This window comes from Dermacentor albipictus, chromosome 10 (genome assembly GCF_038994185.2).
Source record: "Dermacentor albipictus isolate Rhodes 1998 colony chromosome 10, USDA_Dalb.pri_finalv2, whole genome shotgun sequence".
NCBI lineage: Eukaryota > Metazoa > Arthropoda > Arachnida > Ixodida > Ixodidae > Dermacentor > Dermacentor albipictus.
This window is the reverse complement of record NC_091830.1, coordinates 70,105,152-70,122,546: the sequence shown is the minus strand read 5'-3', so window position 1 is coordinate 70,122,546 and position 17,395 is coordinate 70,105,152. Positions and strand designations below refer to the sequence as shown.

At 44.3% G+C, this 17,395-nt stretch overlaps 1 protein-coding gene and 1 long non-coding RNA gene across 2 annotated transcripts; one reads left to right on the top strand and one right to left on the bottom strand.

The window, feature by feature from the left end:
- Window positions 1-2,996: 2,996 nt before the first annotated feature.
- LOC135898440 (uncharacterized) lies at window positions 2,997-6,961 on the top strand. Its single transcript, XR_010563333.1, has 4 exons — window positions 2,997-3,063; window positions 3,577-3,645; window positions 3,981-4,040; window positions 6,782-6,961. It is a non-coding gene; the product is annotated as an uncharacterized lncRNA (long non-coding RNA).
- Window positions 6,962-15,787: 8,826 nt separating this feature from the next.
- LOC135898449 (uncharacterized) lies at window positions 15,788-16,999 on the bottom strand. The gene has a single exon (XM_065427373.2). The coding sequence runs from the start codon at window positions 16,997-16,999 to the stop codon at window positions 15,788-15,790; it is 1,212 nt and encodes a 403-aa protein (XP_065283445.1).
- Between the last annotated feature and the right edge of the window lie 396 nt (window positions 17,000-17,395).

Below are 17,395 nucleotides of genomic sequence, written 5' to 3'. Positions count from 1 at the left end.
ATATTTCGGCGATTTATTGCGCAACTCATGCAGAACTCTCGTCAATTCCTTGAGATCCCTTAAAAACTAGTGCTCCAGATTACCTTGATCGGCTGATAACAATGTTGCTGTAATTGAGCCATAATAGTTGCGCCTATCTTCCTTTCCGTGTGGTTGAGTGCGGAAAGGGCTGGGTAGCTGCCGCGATCCCCTTTAGCACGGCGCTATTGGAGGAGGTTGTGTGCATGATCTGTGTTGTGTGCACTACACGGAGGCCACGGTCAAATTCCGAAATTTCACATACCATCTGACGTACGCTCTATGTGGCCTTATTAGTATGCGACTCTGAAATGACATACGCTGTGCATGGTGCAGAATATGTTACTCGTTCATCCCTAACGACCTCGTTATTTTTCTGGTCAATATCTCATGAGCGAGGTCATATTTGATGCAGGGATAAACCTTGTACATTGAGCGGCATGGTGCTCGGCAGGTATGGCGCTACGCTACGTAAGATGTTCAGCGGGTGTTTTGCTTTTTGTACGCGTAGCTCCTACGATGGTGGTGGTTGCGAACGAGTTCGGTGACTGTCTTAGAGCATGGCAATTTCATGAGTACCTGTGTGCTAGCACAGAGAGGAATTCCGAGTACTACATTGGTCGTCTTACGGATGAATGCAGCCAGTCAAGTGATGTATGGCTTGCGCAGACGTTGTATAGGAAAGGTGATTCTTCAGTGAGGAAGTCTGCGAAACTGGCATGACGGGGCGATCCTGTGGATATAAACCCACTGGAAGCACTTTGTGGAGATATCATCGTTCAATTTATGCCTATGCGGGCAGCAGTTTCGGAAATATATCTTCTGGTAATGTAACGGTATCTGTGCTTCATCTAGGTTAGGAACATTTCGCAGCACAGGATGGTCGCCGCCATCGCCTCAACGTAGTCAGCGCAACAGAGCTCCATATTTGGCCACTAGTTGCAGTAGCTGAGATAATGTACGTTCAGGGCACCCTTGCAAATTCTGTTAAAACTGATATGTAGAGCCGTGGTGAACGAGACGGACACACGTCTTTTCGGTAACAAGGTCTAGTTTATTCTGTCAAAAGAGAGAATTGAGCGGGCGCGCCCAGCGCGCCGGAAGTGGCGAGGGCTTTAGAGAGCGAGAGGAGAAAAGAGGGAAAAGGAGCATAGAGAAGTGCGGTGCACGGACCTAGTGCGAAAGGAAAGCAGTAAACGAAGTAATAAGAAAAGGGAGCTCGTTCGGCACAGTGAGTCGGATCATGTGTCCGTGTGCCTGGTGTCCAACACTCGCGAAGGTCCGCTTACGGGAGGCCCGCGGGACGCCCCGCGGAGTTGTTTATGGCTGCGGGGGTGGTGCGCAGCTCCATCGCCGCGCCGCTACAGATTCATACACTTACTGCTGTCCTTTCGAAATTATAGTTAAATCCACAATTTATGTTGTTCAGACTATGTGTGAAGAATAGCTGTATAGCTGTAAGCATGCTTTCGCCTTAGGCTACTCGCCAGAAGGCGTGGAAACTACCAAAGAAGTGTTGACAAATGCGCTGACTGAATGCCCAAAGCGCACTTTTAAGGTTGTGCTGGCGATGCAGCTTTCCGCCAACGGACATGGCTTCGACACCATCTTACCTTTAGAAAGAGGGTTAACCGAGAACGCAATTTTTGTTATTTATAATATTAGAAGCCAAGAAACAAAGACAACAAAAAAAACCGGGCAATATACTTGTACTTCCCAACTGAATTAAACAAATGATAAATGATGGCAATGAAAGTGGGTAACAAAACAACTTACCGCATCTGGCGAATGCTCCCCCGTCTTCGGACTAGTTGTGCGAGGCCCTTCAAACATTGCCACTAGGGGAACTTGCCACTAGGGGAACATTGCCACTAGAGTGGCCGTTGACAACCATTAGTGCCACAGTCCTCGCTGAAAGGAGCTACACCCAAGACCACAGACACATCTGCTTCTCCTAAGACTCTCTTGTATTTGTTCTCTATTTCACGTATCTGTCTTCACTAGAACTTTGTTTTCCCTGTGGGTATGCATCTCTTAAAATCGGCACTACGAATACAATGTAATATTTTCTCGTAGACAATATTTCAATGTCTTCCCCGCAATATCCCGATATTATCCGAGTTTCCTGTCTGAATTACCACTTTTACTACAGCTCCCATTCTTATCTGTACGAGAAGAGATGCCTCAGTCGGTACAGGCGTGTCAAATGTTACCAGCCCCCTCCCTGGTTTTCAATAGGACAATGATGATAATGAGGGCGTTGCGCGTGGATATTCGCACACTTCGCGCGGGGATTTTTGGGGCCAATCGCGGGCTGGAACTTGCAACTCATTCGTACTTCGGCTTCTACATTTCGTTCAACGCAAACTTTCACACAATTGTCCTATTTCTCTCCCCATGGCACTAAAATATGAGTGATAAGCAGTATCCAATACTGTATATGTGTTGGCATGACAATACTGTGTGCATACAAGGAAAATGTTTCCATTCGCTGGGGTTTTAAAGAATATATTTTAATGAGCTGTAGTGCTGCGATTGACGGGTTCATTTCGGATTTAGTATCAAATAATTTTGTGCCGATATTCCCTCGCGTCGCTGAAGAGCAAAATAGCCCTTGCTAAATACCGTAGTGTGATATTCACGAAACGTTCTCCCACTCATATTTATGATAGGATAGGACAAGTCATTCCTTCCGGATGTAATACACATAAAACCGAAAGCGGAGCTAACTTGGGACATGGATATAAAAATTGCCTATGGATAAGAAGAGTATGTATCCGGTTTCCTGTTTATCAGTAGATTCTTGGCTTGAATTCATTGTTTTGTTATTTAAACAAACCAAGAACACCATGAAAACGATGACAGTAAAGGCATTCACCCGTGCAAAATGTACTTGAAAACAACTACGTGGCAGTTTGCTCCATGTGCACTTCTATTTCTGGCCAGAGAAGAGATATAAAAGACACAGAGGGTCGGGCCTTCGTGCACCTTGCATCAGTAGCTCGATCCACTACCTGGCCTCAACGTTGTATTTCTTCCCATGAGGTACGTTCATATTTTTCCGAGCAATCAACGAATTTTCTCCTCTATCGCTCTATTATTTGCTACTGCGTGTCCATTCTAGAAGCCATCGCTGTGTTATCTTCTCATTTATCAGCGTTCTGTAACGCTTTGCTTGCATTGGAGCTAAATGTTTAGATGGCTCGAAATCGAGCATGTCTGAACTTAAAAAAGAAATTCTGATTTTCTGTGCTATTGTAGGTTGTCTAATTATGATATTTGAAATACGTTGACCGATACGCTCACCCCAAAATGTGCCAAAAAATCATGTTGCGAAGCTTAACCTTAGACATATCTGCTCAAGTCACAAAACCCTATGTTCTCAAAGTGCTCCTTTCTCATAGGTGCTCATGATGAGGAACAGGTTCACAATATTTTAGGTATTTTAAATATGCTTGAAGGCACTCATCATCCAGGACACTTGAATTTCACTTTTGGACATCTGTACGCTCTCTTTCTTTAGCCACCAAAGATGTACTTTTCTCTTTGTCTGCACAGACAAGAAAGTTAGACTCGTTGCTCAGATGAAGTTCACCGCTGCCATCACGCTCGTCGGACTCCTTGCAGGTGAGCATGTCTTGTCGCGTCAAGAGATATATTAGGCAAAATAGAATCATTAATCAGAATATACCCGAAATTCACTACTGTACACGCAACAGAGTACCCGTTATATAGCTGCATCGTAGTGCGTTATCTATTACATTGCATGCACCCACATTGTGACGTTGAGCTTCCGTGAAAATTAACACAAATGGATCATTCCTTGTTCCCTGTTATTGAGAGAAATGTTTCTGATTACGCATCCTGTTTAACAGTAGAAGAATATTCTAGATTGGCAAATAAACGTTTTTTGTGGCTTTGATGTTCTGTTGTTGATGTTTTGATTGTCCCTGTGTTTGCAGCGTTCGTGGTGACGATCACTGCCGCCGACGAGAGAAATGACGAGGCGCGCACGGGAGATAGTAAGTCAAACTGTAGATAGTTATAGCTTGTTCAGTAGTCCGCTAAATACTGGAAGATCGAGCGGCATGGTGGGCGAGTGGTGATGCAAACATGAAGTGCCTCCACGGTGCAGCCAACCGGAGGCGCTGCGCTAAATGAGTAAAAACGGTGTCATAAATGAAAAGAAATATTTTCTTATTTCTCGCTGTCGCAAAGTTGAACCACCAGAGAACGATTATACACCCTCTACCGGCTGTAAATAGCTCTGACTTTGTGTAGTTTAGTTCGGTGCTACCAGTGGCTGCCCCTCATCACCGGCTATTGCACTCGACCTGCCGGTGTTTACCGGAATATAAAACACGCTAACATTGAATATTTTGTGTCAGATTTATTCAATGCGCCTCGCCAGCAATTTTTGCGACAATTTGTTCCGGTATATACGGTCCGCGAAATATATTTTCAATTTAATGTATATTTTCTACCGTTGACAGCACGTCGGCAGCCGAAGTGCGAACACCCTCTCATGACATCAACCGTTCTTACGCGCGTGGATCGTTGCGATAATGACATCTAAACACCTATGCTGTGGTTTTGACATAAGGTGTCTTTGTATATATGGTGTTTAATGACTTTCAAACGTGAGAAATATGCATCTCATTAGGGATGTTACCTTGAGCAAGCACCTATTTGATACACTCTAAAACAAAGAATCTGTAGTCGCCGAGTTATTCAAATGAACAATTTTCTCTCTCAAAACGCCAAAATCTTTATTGATAAGTCGCAATACAAACTGAACAACAATTTCAGAAGCATACTGACAAAAACAAAAAATCAGATTGCAATGATGCCCATGAAATTTCGAACACATGTTGTAATAAAAATAAGTATATTCTCTAAATTTTCATCACTATTACAGTGCAGAAATATCCTTTAATTTCAATAAGCACCTTGTTTTAAAAATAAAGTATACAGAGGAAAGTTAAAAATAGAACAAGCATCTGGAAACCCACAAAGTATTGACACTATGATCAAAGATACGCCACATTATTGGACAGCAAACGCATTTCTGGCACAAGACGAGTGTACTAATATGGGAGAGATTACCAGATGAGCTCCTAAGCATGGGGATGGTAATGTAGATAAATTTTCAGGAACCTTCTTTCGTGTGCCATATTCTAAAACAGCAGCTCATTTCTTAGCGTCCTATAGAGCCTATGAATGTTCCGGACTGTGTACACACAAGAAGCACGATAACCACGCTTGGCATAGGCTCGGAATCATGGGCTGGTGAACAAACCATTTTAAGCGTCCTCTCGCCTCATTTCTTAGTGAATATACTGTGGGTCTGGCAGCGCTTGCGATTGTCAAAGCACTTATCCATAGCGCCAAGTGATGCAATCGCACGCAGTTATCGCGACGACTGGCTTTTGTGATTGGCATCGAGGGACAAAGCGCACTTGCCTAGTTCATCGTCAATGGCGTCAGCTAAGCGCCGTGACGACTTCCTGGCGATAGCATGTTATGTACGCAGAATGTGCGCCTAAGATAAAGTTCACGGACCGTAAAGGATTTGTGATTATATCCAACGAAGGACGAACGACTGTCGTGTTTTCCCGGCGACGCGAGATGGCCTTCGTTACTGCTCGCTGGACGGGTCCTTATTCTCTAGTGCTGTGCTACACCGCGATGTTGAGCGGGACAGCAGGGGTGCAACTCCAAACGAAAAAGTAGAGCGCTCACTGCGCGTTCTTTTCAACTGTGGCTACCTGTTCTCTTAGAAGCAAGACGTTGTATTCTTTGCAAGCGTGCGTGAGTGATACACAGCCATTTTCAGGGCCAGCCTCCTGCAGTCGAAGCATAAGATTACGCCAAGTTTTGTTCCTTACTGCCGCAAAAGCAGAAGGAGCATTCTACTCTCGCTCAGAAAGTTAAGGTGAAAAGCACATTTCACTCTCTCTCGGTGACGGAGTGAACAATGCATTTCGCTCCACTCGAAATGTTGTGAGAGTAGAACAAGGCTCTGAAGTGTAAATAGGCCGCTTCCCTCCGGCGATTCCGTCTCTACTTTTTAGAGCGTACGTAGGTGAGAATATCCGATGGCAAAGTGACGCATTGTGTCCGATACTACGCCATGTAGAGACGAATCCATTGTGAAAAGAGTAAACTGAACATGTTCTTTTAGCAGGATTTTTAACGCAGTCTTTCTTCTTCCGTGCAGTTTTCATTGTATGTATTTATTGACATTCTCGTGAGAGCTTGTTTACAGCCGCAAAGCCCTTTAGCTGGGAAGAAGGGAGGCTGTAGTCACTTAGCCTAGACGTTATATACTCCAGTCGAGTGGTCCGCTTACCAGCTGAACATACCTTTACCTGAACAATGTAGAACCTAACGCGTTCGGTTACATCTGTGACATGGACTGTGTGGAAGTGACTGAGTATCTATGTGTTCATCCCGATACCCCAGAAATACGCACCACGGTAGTGGAGGGCTGACTGGTTCGCATCTCGAGAAAGTTGTCGACGTGGAAAATGCAAAAGTGTCAGGTGCGAAGCGGTGTTCTCGTTATTCTAAATGAACTGATGGCTCGACCAATTCATGTATGCCCAAATTTACGACTAACGTATAAGGTGTGTCGCGATATACCAACTTTCTGATAAGCAAGCATTGAACGTTACACTGTGACTAAATTACATTACCATCAATTGTTTATTGAAGTGTAATAATCGATGTTATTGCGAATTTTTTCATCTCTTTGCTGCAGTTTATGGCTGTGGATGCCCAGACCCCAGTGCCTGCACCAAAAGCTGCAAAGCCAAGGGTTTGAACTTAGGCGTATGCCTCGAACCTCTACTTAAAATCTGTTTGTGTTCGTGAATTTATTGAAGTCGACGACTGACTGGCAATAAAGCTCGCTTACTATGCGCTTGTCAACTTTGTCCTACTACTTTACCAGACTGAATCAATTGCATATGTAAAACTGGTCACGGTATTGTAGTGCATTCTAAACTTATCTGTGCTGACGCAGCGAATGATATGGTGAATCAAATGTGCCAGTGCACCCATGGCACTCTCACCCTGACGAATACAGTTCCCTGTTCTAAACCTCATGAAAAACACGTCGACAAGACTGTGAACTACAATGTGCTCATTTTAAAATATAATAGTTATTTCCAGCATGACCGTCAATTCTTGTAACCAATAGGGACGTAGAGATGTTGGACCTGTCAATTCAACCACGAGCTAGGCAACTTCATTGCATATCCAGTGTCAGGCATTAATAGCCTGGTGAAGCGAATAATAACAAAAGTACGGAAGGATGATAAGAAGGGAACTGCTTATGTTTGTCAGAAATCAGCACGGGTATATAGACACCGTAATATTGTAGCTATACCTTACCAGGCCAAGGCAGTGGCTATGGTACAGCTCCAACCAGTGGCACACATTGCCCAGGAGAACTTCCCCAAACCTGATTTGGAAATACTTTAGCTGCGTTGTCTTTGATCACTGGTGAACAATCTTCGTTTTCAAGCTGTCGCAGTCATACCCTACCCCCTCCCTGCGATCCAGAATGTAAGCTTTGAGTGGAATAGCCAGAACAACGTTTCCAAGAACACCCACCTACATGCGTGGTGCTGAAGAAAATATAGTTTAATAATAGTACAATCTTCTAACACCATGGTAATCATATTTAAACGCCTTTGGCTTCATTCTATGCCTTTGCGCTAACAAGGCTTCAATCAGAAACAAAAAAGGTAGGTATTTTTTCTTCGAAAACGCTGATTTTCTACAAACAAAACAATTCGAACTTCCCTTATAACGTATTTCATCAGACATCCGTGACAATGCATTTCGAAAGTTCGGTATCATTATTTCTATCCCAAAGGAAATTATTGAAGATTACAGAAAAGCTACTTTTCAAGTCGTATAAGGAAACTAGCTTTATTTATGGGCATGCTGTTTAACGCTTTCAGTTATCTTTATATTCAGCCAAATTGGAGCATGTTCCGTACAAAAGTAGATCGGCAAATGACTTCACATATTCCAAGTGACAGAATCACTTATCCGCATGCAATATGGCACACCGCACATAATTAAACATCAAACGTAAAGAAACAGCTTCATGGTTGAGCTGAGCTCTTATCTAATATTTCACGTTGTGTAGCTTATCAATCTGTGATATATACTTAACTGCCCAGCATGAAAAGCGCTAACAAAATTTTATCTAACAGTCTGCCCACTATGGTTAAACACTTTAGAGTTCGTGTCCCAAATTCTGCAATCACACCGCTTTATGTCCCTTAGTGTCTCGTCCCGCCATCCCAATCATCTGTCCGCTTTGAAAGTGCTTTGAATATTTTTGGCATTTTTCTGTTACGTGAAGTGCTTCGACACTTTCCACATGTCTTCATTCGCTCATAGCCATGCCTTTTTATTTGAACCATATGTAAAGTACCTCATCATATAATCATTAAAAGATAACTGCTCTTAAGGGTATGACCCAAGTATGTGATCTCTTTAGAAAATCTGTGTTCTATTACCCGCATATATCTATTGAAAATTATCCGTGAATTTCAGTACCACGTCCATTTGCGGGAAAACCAAATGCTACAATCGTATTTCCACACCAGAAATTCGAAGACAAATGGGGTTGGGAACGCATTCTCAGTTCAACACTTAGGGCAATACTACTGCGTTTGCATGACTCATTCCTCGACGAGCCAATAAGCACACGCTGACAATGATATCGTCCAAAACTATTGTCCGAGAACACATCCCTTGGTCAGTCATGATCAGCCTAAGTTTCCAATGCAGTGTAGTACCTGGTACCACCACATCCAGGAGCCATTGTGCTTTGCTTCATTGACAAGGATGTATGATAAGAAGCGCTTTTACCTCAATATCAGTTTTGAGTTTGTGTTTTGAGAAATATGTTAAGGAAAAATACAGACCGCCGATAAGTGAACTTGTCTTCGTTTTTAGGGTAGCGATTTTGCAATGCTCCTCGTGAACATGTTTTGAGAGAATTATACAATCCCTAATTGCAAACTGCCATGAAGCTCGCTTATGCCTTAAACGCGCACACTTTCCCATAAAAAACCTTATTTCCCCAGAATTCAGAGGAGAGGTATGGAGGTGACAGGACGTAACAGATTTTAACAACCATCCATTTTACTGCTTTCATATCAATATAAGGCGAAAGGCGAATGGGGGACAACAAATAAATCTGCAATGCATGTTGCTCGCACAACTGCGAAGAGGACACATGGCATGACTGCTATGACACTTGTTTTACCATGATCAATAAGCCATCGTGCTATCTGATAACCCTCTGGAGGGGTAGCCAACTCACAGGTTCCGTGTCACACATATAAGGAAATCCTCACAAATCTCGCCAGCCTTATGGACCTTATATATTGCCACAGTCGCACAGTGTTCAATGAAAATAATGCAAGTGTGCTGTCGACTGGCAGATGACTACCAGATGACCTCAGCATCAAGTTAACATAATTACAAATCCAGTCATTTGTACATTGGCCTGTTTGCTGAGGTAGTTACAACTCCACGATAATGGCATTTGATATCCATCGACCCCTCTGTGCTCTACGTACTTTTTTTTTCGCACTTTTTGGCAGGGGTTCATGCATGCCTCTTCATTATTCATGTGCCTCCACTGTAAGGCAAGCTTCTCCTATGCCAAGAAAGAATTGTAGGAAAAGACGACTTGAGGCTACTTTTCTAAGCACTGAACAAACCTGCTTCGTTAGTTTGAGTTTGCGTTCATTCGGTGGATGGGTTTTGGAGGCCTATACGGGTTCTTTGCTCACACTAAGACAAACAAACAAGCTTGTGGGATGTGCTTCTGCGATTTGTACAGCGCACTGAAAGGGCAGGTGTGGGCCTCATTTTCGGAAGGAATTACACTGACGGCGCCATTCACCACGCCTGTGACTTTTACTGAGTTAAGCAAGGCACCAGTGTTGATGCTTCTTCTCTTGCCAAAAACAACAGGTTTGGGTTAAATGTTGTTGTAGGAAGACAAGTTTCTATCGTTTGAGTTTCCTTTCTCTTACGGCATCAAGTTCTTTTCTGCAAGTCTCTGCACTGGTGCTTCCTTAGCACCGGCATGAAGTTGGCATGAAGTTGTGCATCCGCAAACTCGTGAACAATGATCCTTTAGTTGGCACATGGCAAAGAATGGATTGGCTTTGATGTCCTTTATTTTCTGCTGGCATACTTCTCCAGTCAGTAATTTCTTCTGAACATGCTGAATTATCTTGAGCCCGCCAGCTGACCCTACACATGACTTCGGACGCAGACTTTTCAGGATAAGGCTCCTGGCATTCCAAGGAAACCTCATTCATTCATTCATTTATTTATACTCTCAGCCGGCCCACACGTGCCTATTCTAAATGCGAATAAAACAGACCGGCGAATTTTGCTTACACCTTGCGTTTAGTTGTGTAGTTCGTCTCATCCCTAACGTGATGATAATCCCTAAGTCAGTGACCACAGCTTCGCAATCATGTTACCTCACTAAATAAAATCCAGACTAAAAATCTGTAAGTGCCACCTTTCCTTCAAAGAATCTTGCAAATCAACAAATCCTAATCCGAAAAGTGTACATTTAAGGCATCGGCATTCTCGGCGTGGTGCCTCAAGATAACTCGGCTAGCTGGGAACGAAGGCACCAGGAGCCCGTGCTGACCTAAAATGACAGGGTTGGACACTCGAGCATTCTTTGCATGGAGCGAATTAGAGCAGGTAAATATTTGTGTCTCCTGGTACATAAAGCTAAATGTCAACTTCACGGCGACGCTGACGGACCACCTGTGCAGGTAATCTCGGGGAAACTTGATGTATTGAAACCAAAAGAGCCCTTCGAAACAACAAGGTCTTCTTCAGATGTTTTTCTAAGCCCACTAAGTGTGCAACTGGCATTCTGCGCAAAAGAATTTATTTGTTTAGTTATTTATTTGTTTTTTTAATAAGGAACCCACAGCACCAAGACATTACAGCGGGCGGTTTGGGGGGGCGGGGGGGTGGTACAAGAAGAAACACATATGCCACCTCTGCCCCTGGACAGTGTTAAAAGTGATAACAAAAGAGGAAAAACGAAAAAAAAAACGAAAATGTGGGAATATCCTTAGCAATGCACATCTACACTATACATCTACATCTACATGTGGTTTGGGTTTCCACCCAAACAACATGTCGCTACGTCTCCAAGTTGTGACCCTTCTAACGCCGCAGATTTTTTTATTTATTTGTTTGTTTATTAATAATGTATTTATTTATTTATCTCATTTTGTTGATGCAAGATACATTACAGATCCGGAAACAGCACTGGGTAAGTGTGGCTTCGCAAAAAATAACAAGCTTTAGGCAGCTTACAAATACATGAATAATATATATACTCTAAAGCAAAAAACACAATCGGATCCATTCGAAACCGAGCTGCTCGTTTTATTCTTTGCAATTATTCTCGCCATGCAAGAGTCTCATCAATGAAACTAACCCGTGACTTGCCTGACCTAGAATTACGTCGTAAATACTTTCGCCTATGCCTTTTTCACAAGTTCACAAGATGAACTAATCTCCCCGCCATCATACATATCGTCCCGCACGGATCATCGTTTTAAGGTTGAAGTTCCAACTTGTCGCACCAACGTTTATTTCGATTCCTTTATACCAAGAACGACGAATGACTGGAACCGCCTCCCTGCAATCCATCACTGCCATTTCTGACGCCACAAACTTCAAGAATATTGTTAACGAATATGCTTGTAATAATCACCACTCCTCTCTGTAATGCCTCCGGGCCTTGAGAGTATGACAATAAATGAATAAGTATGAAAAGAACATTGTAGCATTTAAATAAATTTTGAAATAAAGAGAACGTCATTAATAAACGGTCTGTATTGCCTGTATAGTATTTTGAAATGAAAGCGAGTCGCGTAGCAAACTTATTCCTGAATTTCCTGCGTTTCTTTTATAAGCCACGAGATGACATTCACTGCCGGTCATTGAATGCTAGCTGGAGGGCTTTAGCTAGAATGTCCATGCTCAATATTTAGACTCAGCAGAGGCCCTTTTTAACGCGATAGCGTTAAGGACCTCGTGTCGCAGAAAAGCCGGTGTCGTCGGCGTCGGTGTCGGGTGTCGGCGTCGGCGGCGTTGACCGTGAGCGATAAATCAGGGCAGACGCTTCAAAAATAAAAAGCAACTTCCAAGATTGGCCCGGTGGGAATCGAACCCGGGTCTCCGGAGTGTGAGACGGAGACGCTACCACTCAGCCACGAGTTCTTTTTTTTTCTTTATTACATGGAAAAGAAAACTGAAGGTGTATTACAAAGTGGACACCACTACACACTTAAAACTCAGGCAAAGACACACATGCATCCAACAAGTGCATCCAGTCGGGCGGAGGTTCCTGCGCAGCGTAGACACTTCTTACATAAGCAGCACTTTCCCGAAAGAAGGACTTTGTAGATCGCGGGCTTTCGGCATGGCGGTCACACAGTCTACTTCTCCATAGGCTATGTAAACCAAGTACTATGAACATGTCATAGGGAGGACCACCCGTAACCTTAAACGGTAGAAACCTAATTGTATATGGAGTCATGTCAATGTCCTTTTTGAGCGTCCGTTGGAGAATGTCCCAAAAGAATACAGCGTCCCTACAGTCTATGAAGCAGTGATCTATGGTTTCGGCACGTGGACAGAGCCGACAGTTTGTTGACCACGGCACAAAGCAACCCCTCGAATTCAACCAAGTTTTAACAGGGAGTGTTTCCGAATGTAATTTAAAGAAAAATGTTTTTACTCCAGGAGGTACACACATTTTTCGGACGCGCTTAAGTACATCCTGATAAGGTCGGTTTAAATAAGGTGCACGATACAAAGGATCTGGGAAAATAGAGTCCACCAGTGCCGCAGAAATTGCTTTTCGACTCGCAGTGAACACGTACTCCAGGCTGAATCTAACTTTCAAGAAAAGAAATGTGTCAACGACCTCCTTAAGAAAGCCCCAAGGAGCCTGCGGGACATCTTTGGCATTTGATGACACTACTATATTAGGAATATAATGAACTAAACGGAGTTGCAACATTTCACGCAAAAATGGATGGTCATTGTCTCGAAAGAAAAACAGGCGTGAAACAATTTGCCTGATGAAGAGGTGGACTAATCCTAGACCACCACGTTCAAGAGGGAGGAACAGATTGTCGCGCCGCATCGATTCACAACTGGAACTCCAAATAAATGTTGCAAATACGCGATGCAGTGCCTGAAGGCGAAGCCGTGAGCAGTGCAGTACTTGCAGCACATACATAAGACGGGAAGCTAAGAAAACGTTACACACTTCAGCACGAAAGAACATTGACAAATTCCGCCTTCGCCATGAATTCACTTTACGTTGAATTTTGCCAACTTCTCCCGACCAATGAGCGTTGCTATTTCTATACTGTGAGAGAGGCACACCTAAATAACGCAGATCTTCTTTCCATTGAATGCCTGCGTAATGTGATGGCATTGTGGCCCATAATCCAAACCAAAAACCTGAACTTTTTTCAAAGTTAACGCTTGCACCAGAAGCCGCACAATATTCTTCTGTAATTGCAAGAGCAGTCATCACACTCTCTTTATCTGTACAAAAAAAGGCCACATCGTCTGCATACGCAAGAACCCGAACCTCATTAGTCAGTAATTTAAACCCTTGGAAATTTTGTTCTTTAACAATGCTCATACAAAGTGGTTCTAAATACAAGCAGAACAGAAGCGGTGACAAAGGGCATCCTTGTCGTACTGATGATGCAAGCCTAATCGAATCGGAGAGAGAGCCATTCACTATCAGCCTCGCTGAACCATTAGCATAACATATCCTGACGCCTCTAAGGAGCAGGGACCCGATATTTATATGCTCTAGTACAGTAAACAGGAATGAGTGATTTACCCTGTCGAACGCCTTAGCCAGATCTAGCTGTACCATTGCCACCTGTCCAAACCCCTCAGCTACACACTCGAGCACCGATCTCGCAACATGAATGTTCGTCTGAATGGACCGGCCCCTGATGCCACATGTTTGATGATCACCGACCACAGATCTTATTACAACTTGCAAACGGTTAGCTAATACCTTAGCAAAAATTTTATAATCAACATTGCATAAGGAGATAGGCCGATATCCGTCAACTTTTTGCAATTTAGTCTCATCATCGCTTTTGGCTATAAGGACGGTGTGTCCTTCGTACATTGTGGCGGTTAGGTAACCTACTTCCAAGGCCTCACGGTACACCTGAAGTAATAATGGTGATAAGAGGGAACGAAAACACTGATAAAATTCGGCAGTAAGGCCATCGGGGCCGGGCGTCTTGCCCTTCGCTAACGAATCGATGCATGAAGTTACCTCATTGATATCAATGTTTTCATTTGTGTAATTGTAATCATCCTGATTTAACTGGGGCAGCAACGATACAATTTTTTTGGCAGCATCTGTATCCAATGGCTTGTGGTCTCGAAATAGTTTTTGATAATGCTCGAAAAACGCTTTAGTTATTAGAGTAGGGTCATTAACAATGATTCCACCATACTCTATATGTAGTATTTGTTTCGACAGCGCGTGTCGGCGTTCATCACCAAGGGCCCTACTGCAAGGCTGTTCTTCCAGGAAACGTTGCTCTCGCGCACGCACTAGTGCACCTCTGTATTTTTCTGCGTTCAAAGTTTGTAACTGTGCCTTGACCTTATAAATATCATCAATATATTGACCCGGATGTAGGCATTCAAGCTCATGCAGTTCACTCAGAAGTTTATACAATGTTTTGTAATTATTCTTTTTTTCAAAGGCCAATATTGATGATTCCTCGATAGCTATCATTTTAACTTCCTGTTTGAATAATTCCCACACAGCAAATAGTGGCAAGTCCTTGCGGCATGATGCATGAGCTATAAGCTCAGTAACACGATTTAAGAAACACTCACGCGAAAGTAATTGGTTATTAAACTTCCACAGCTCCCAGCACATACGCCGACTTTGATACCGACGGCTGCCAAACGATGCTGAGACTAGGCAATGGTCACTAAAGAATATAGGGTGCACAGTGTAACCATATATAAGAGGTAGTGCGCTAAGTGAAACGTAAATTCGATCAAGCCTTGCATGCGAGGTGCCCTGGAAGTGCGTATATCGACATCCTGCCTTTTCATTTTCCCCAATGTCCACAAGCTGATAATCACACATCAGGCGTTGCAATGCATCACTACTTGGATCATGTCTCAGCTTCAGTGACGTACGATCTTGCGCGTTACATACACAATTAAAGTCTCCAAAGAGGACCAATGCGCGATCAGTACAGAAATGATGTTCTAAAGATAAGAAGAAGCACTCGCGTTCACGTAACTTGTTCGGAGCATAAACACACACAAATCTAAAGCTCATACCACTGATATCCATATCGCAACAGATTAGGCGCCCTTCCCTATCTGTAAACAAATGTAGCAAATCACATGGTAAATGTTTTCTAACAAATAACATACAGCCTGCGGAAACGCCGACTGCATGGCTGACACAAACATTATAGTCAGATAGGAATGGAGATAGAGCTGCTTCTGTGTTTTCATCGGATTCAATCTTTGTTTCTTGGATAGCAGCAATGTCTAATTTTCTATTGCGCAACAAATGAAGAAGCTGTACTTGCCGTCGCTTACTGCGTAAGCCACGGACATTTAAAGTGCCAAAATGGAAGGGAAGAGCGCCCGCCATGATTACCTATGGAGGTGCAGCGTCTAAACACTGCTCCAGAGGTGCACCACTCCCTTCTTGATGAGGTGATGCACAATGGGCCTTATGGTGCACGTTAACACAAGGGACATCTGCAGGAGTAGGCGTTCCCCGGAGCGGTTTTGTCAACTTTGACACCTTGGGAACGCGAGCCTCTTTTCCCGAGGGCGATGAATTGTCAGATGGCGCTGGACGCTTCTTAGCGGCCTCGCACATCGATCCAGATTCCACTGACGGTGGGCGATCTTGAACTGGTGGCGATTCTGCCCATGACACAGATGGTTCGTCGTCAGGCACCGTAGTCTCATCCTCGCTCGCAGGCTTCTGGCTGAGGCTAATGTCAGCCGATGACGGCTTAACCTGTTCTGGTCGATGAGTGTCAGGGAGTGTTTCGCCAGTTGCGTCCACAACTTCGCTCACGTCCATTAGATGATCGGTGATGGCATCATCCTCGGCTGGTCTATTTCCACGAAGTTTGTCAGCGTAGGTTCCGACGCATGCATCTGCAGGGTGACCGTAGCGGTGACAGTTACTGCAGCGTGGTGTTCGACATTGTCGCCGGATATGCCCAACTCTGTTGCACCGGAGGCAAAGTGGTGGTCGGCCAGGTACCAAGATAAGGCACTGGTGGCCATATATGCTCAACAGATGTGGCAGATTACTGGCAGAAACGCCATCTTTCAATGTGAATGCCACGTCTCGGTTAGTCATTTGCCAGCCCTCCATGCCGTCACACCGCCACATTTCTCTCGTGATGGACTGCACTGTGCCATATGGCTCTAGCGCTTCAACAATCCGTCTCTGTTCGAGGTGTGGGGGAAGCCAAAGAAGCTTCATCTTGATATTCTTGCATTCAGGGTCAATGACAAGGCACTTGAGGCCCTTCACCAACAACTCGCCTTTGTCGACAAGTTTCTGTTTCGCGATGCTATTAACGCATGTCACCAACCACAAATGGCTCATCTGGTATTGTCCAGCGCCGAGTATGTCAGTTGCATTTAGCACTGACAGGAGAGCATCGCGAAAGTCCGGGGCCCGATACGGCCGCCCTGCCAGGTCAGCATGCAGGAAAACTGAATTGAGGACGGTGTTGCCAGTCGGTAGACGAGGAAGAACGACTTTATAATTACCGGAATCGGTAGATGACTGTGGGTGTGATCCTCGGCCAAGGGCCGATGCGCTGTTTCCAGCGGAGCTCATCGCAAACGTGGCCGTTCGAACAAGCCTCTTCTTCTGCTATCCAGTTCGATGCTTCCAAGCGGTGCAAACGCGGCTCTAGTGAATGCGGTGTTGCCTTCGAAACGAGCCGTGGAAAGTTATACTGCGGTGTATATCGGTAATTATGAACATGTAACGTACAGAAGTCACAATTACACGAGTTGCGAAGTGCGTTTCCGCTGCATTTCTTCTGCGCTTTCCGCACACGCAGAGCCATCTTGCGGCAAACACAGAAGACCCCCTCCTCTCAATGTACGGCGCTGCCCCGACAGGAGGCGCGCCGCGCGCGCATTGGGACCGCTGCCAGGCGCGTCGCGGGACTCCCTCTCCCCTGACGACGCTTCGCCGTGCTCCCGGTTTAGATTACTATCTATCTCT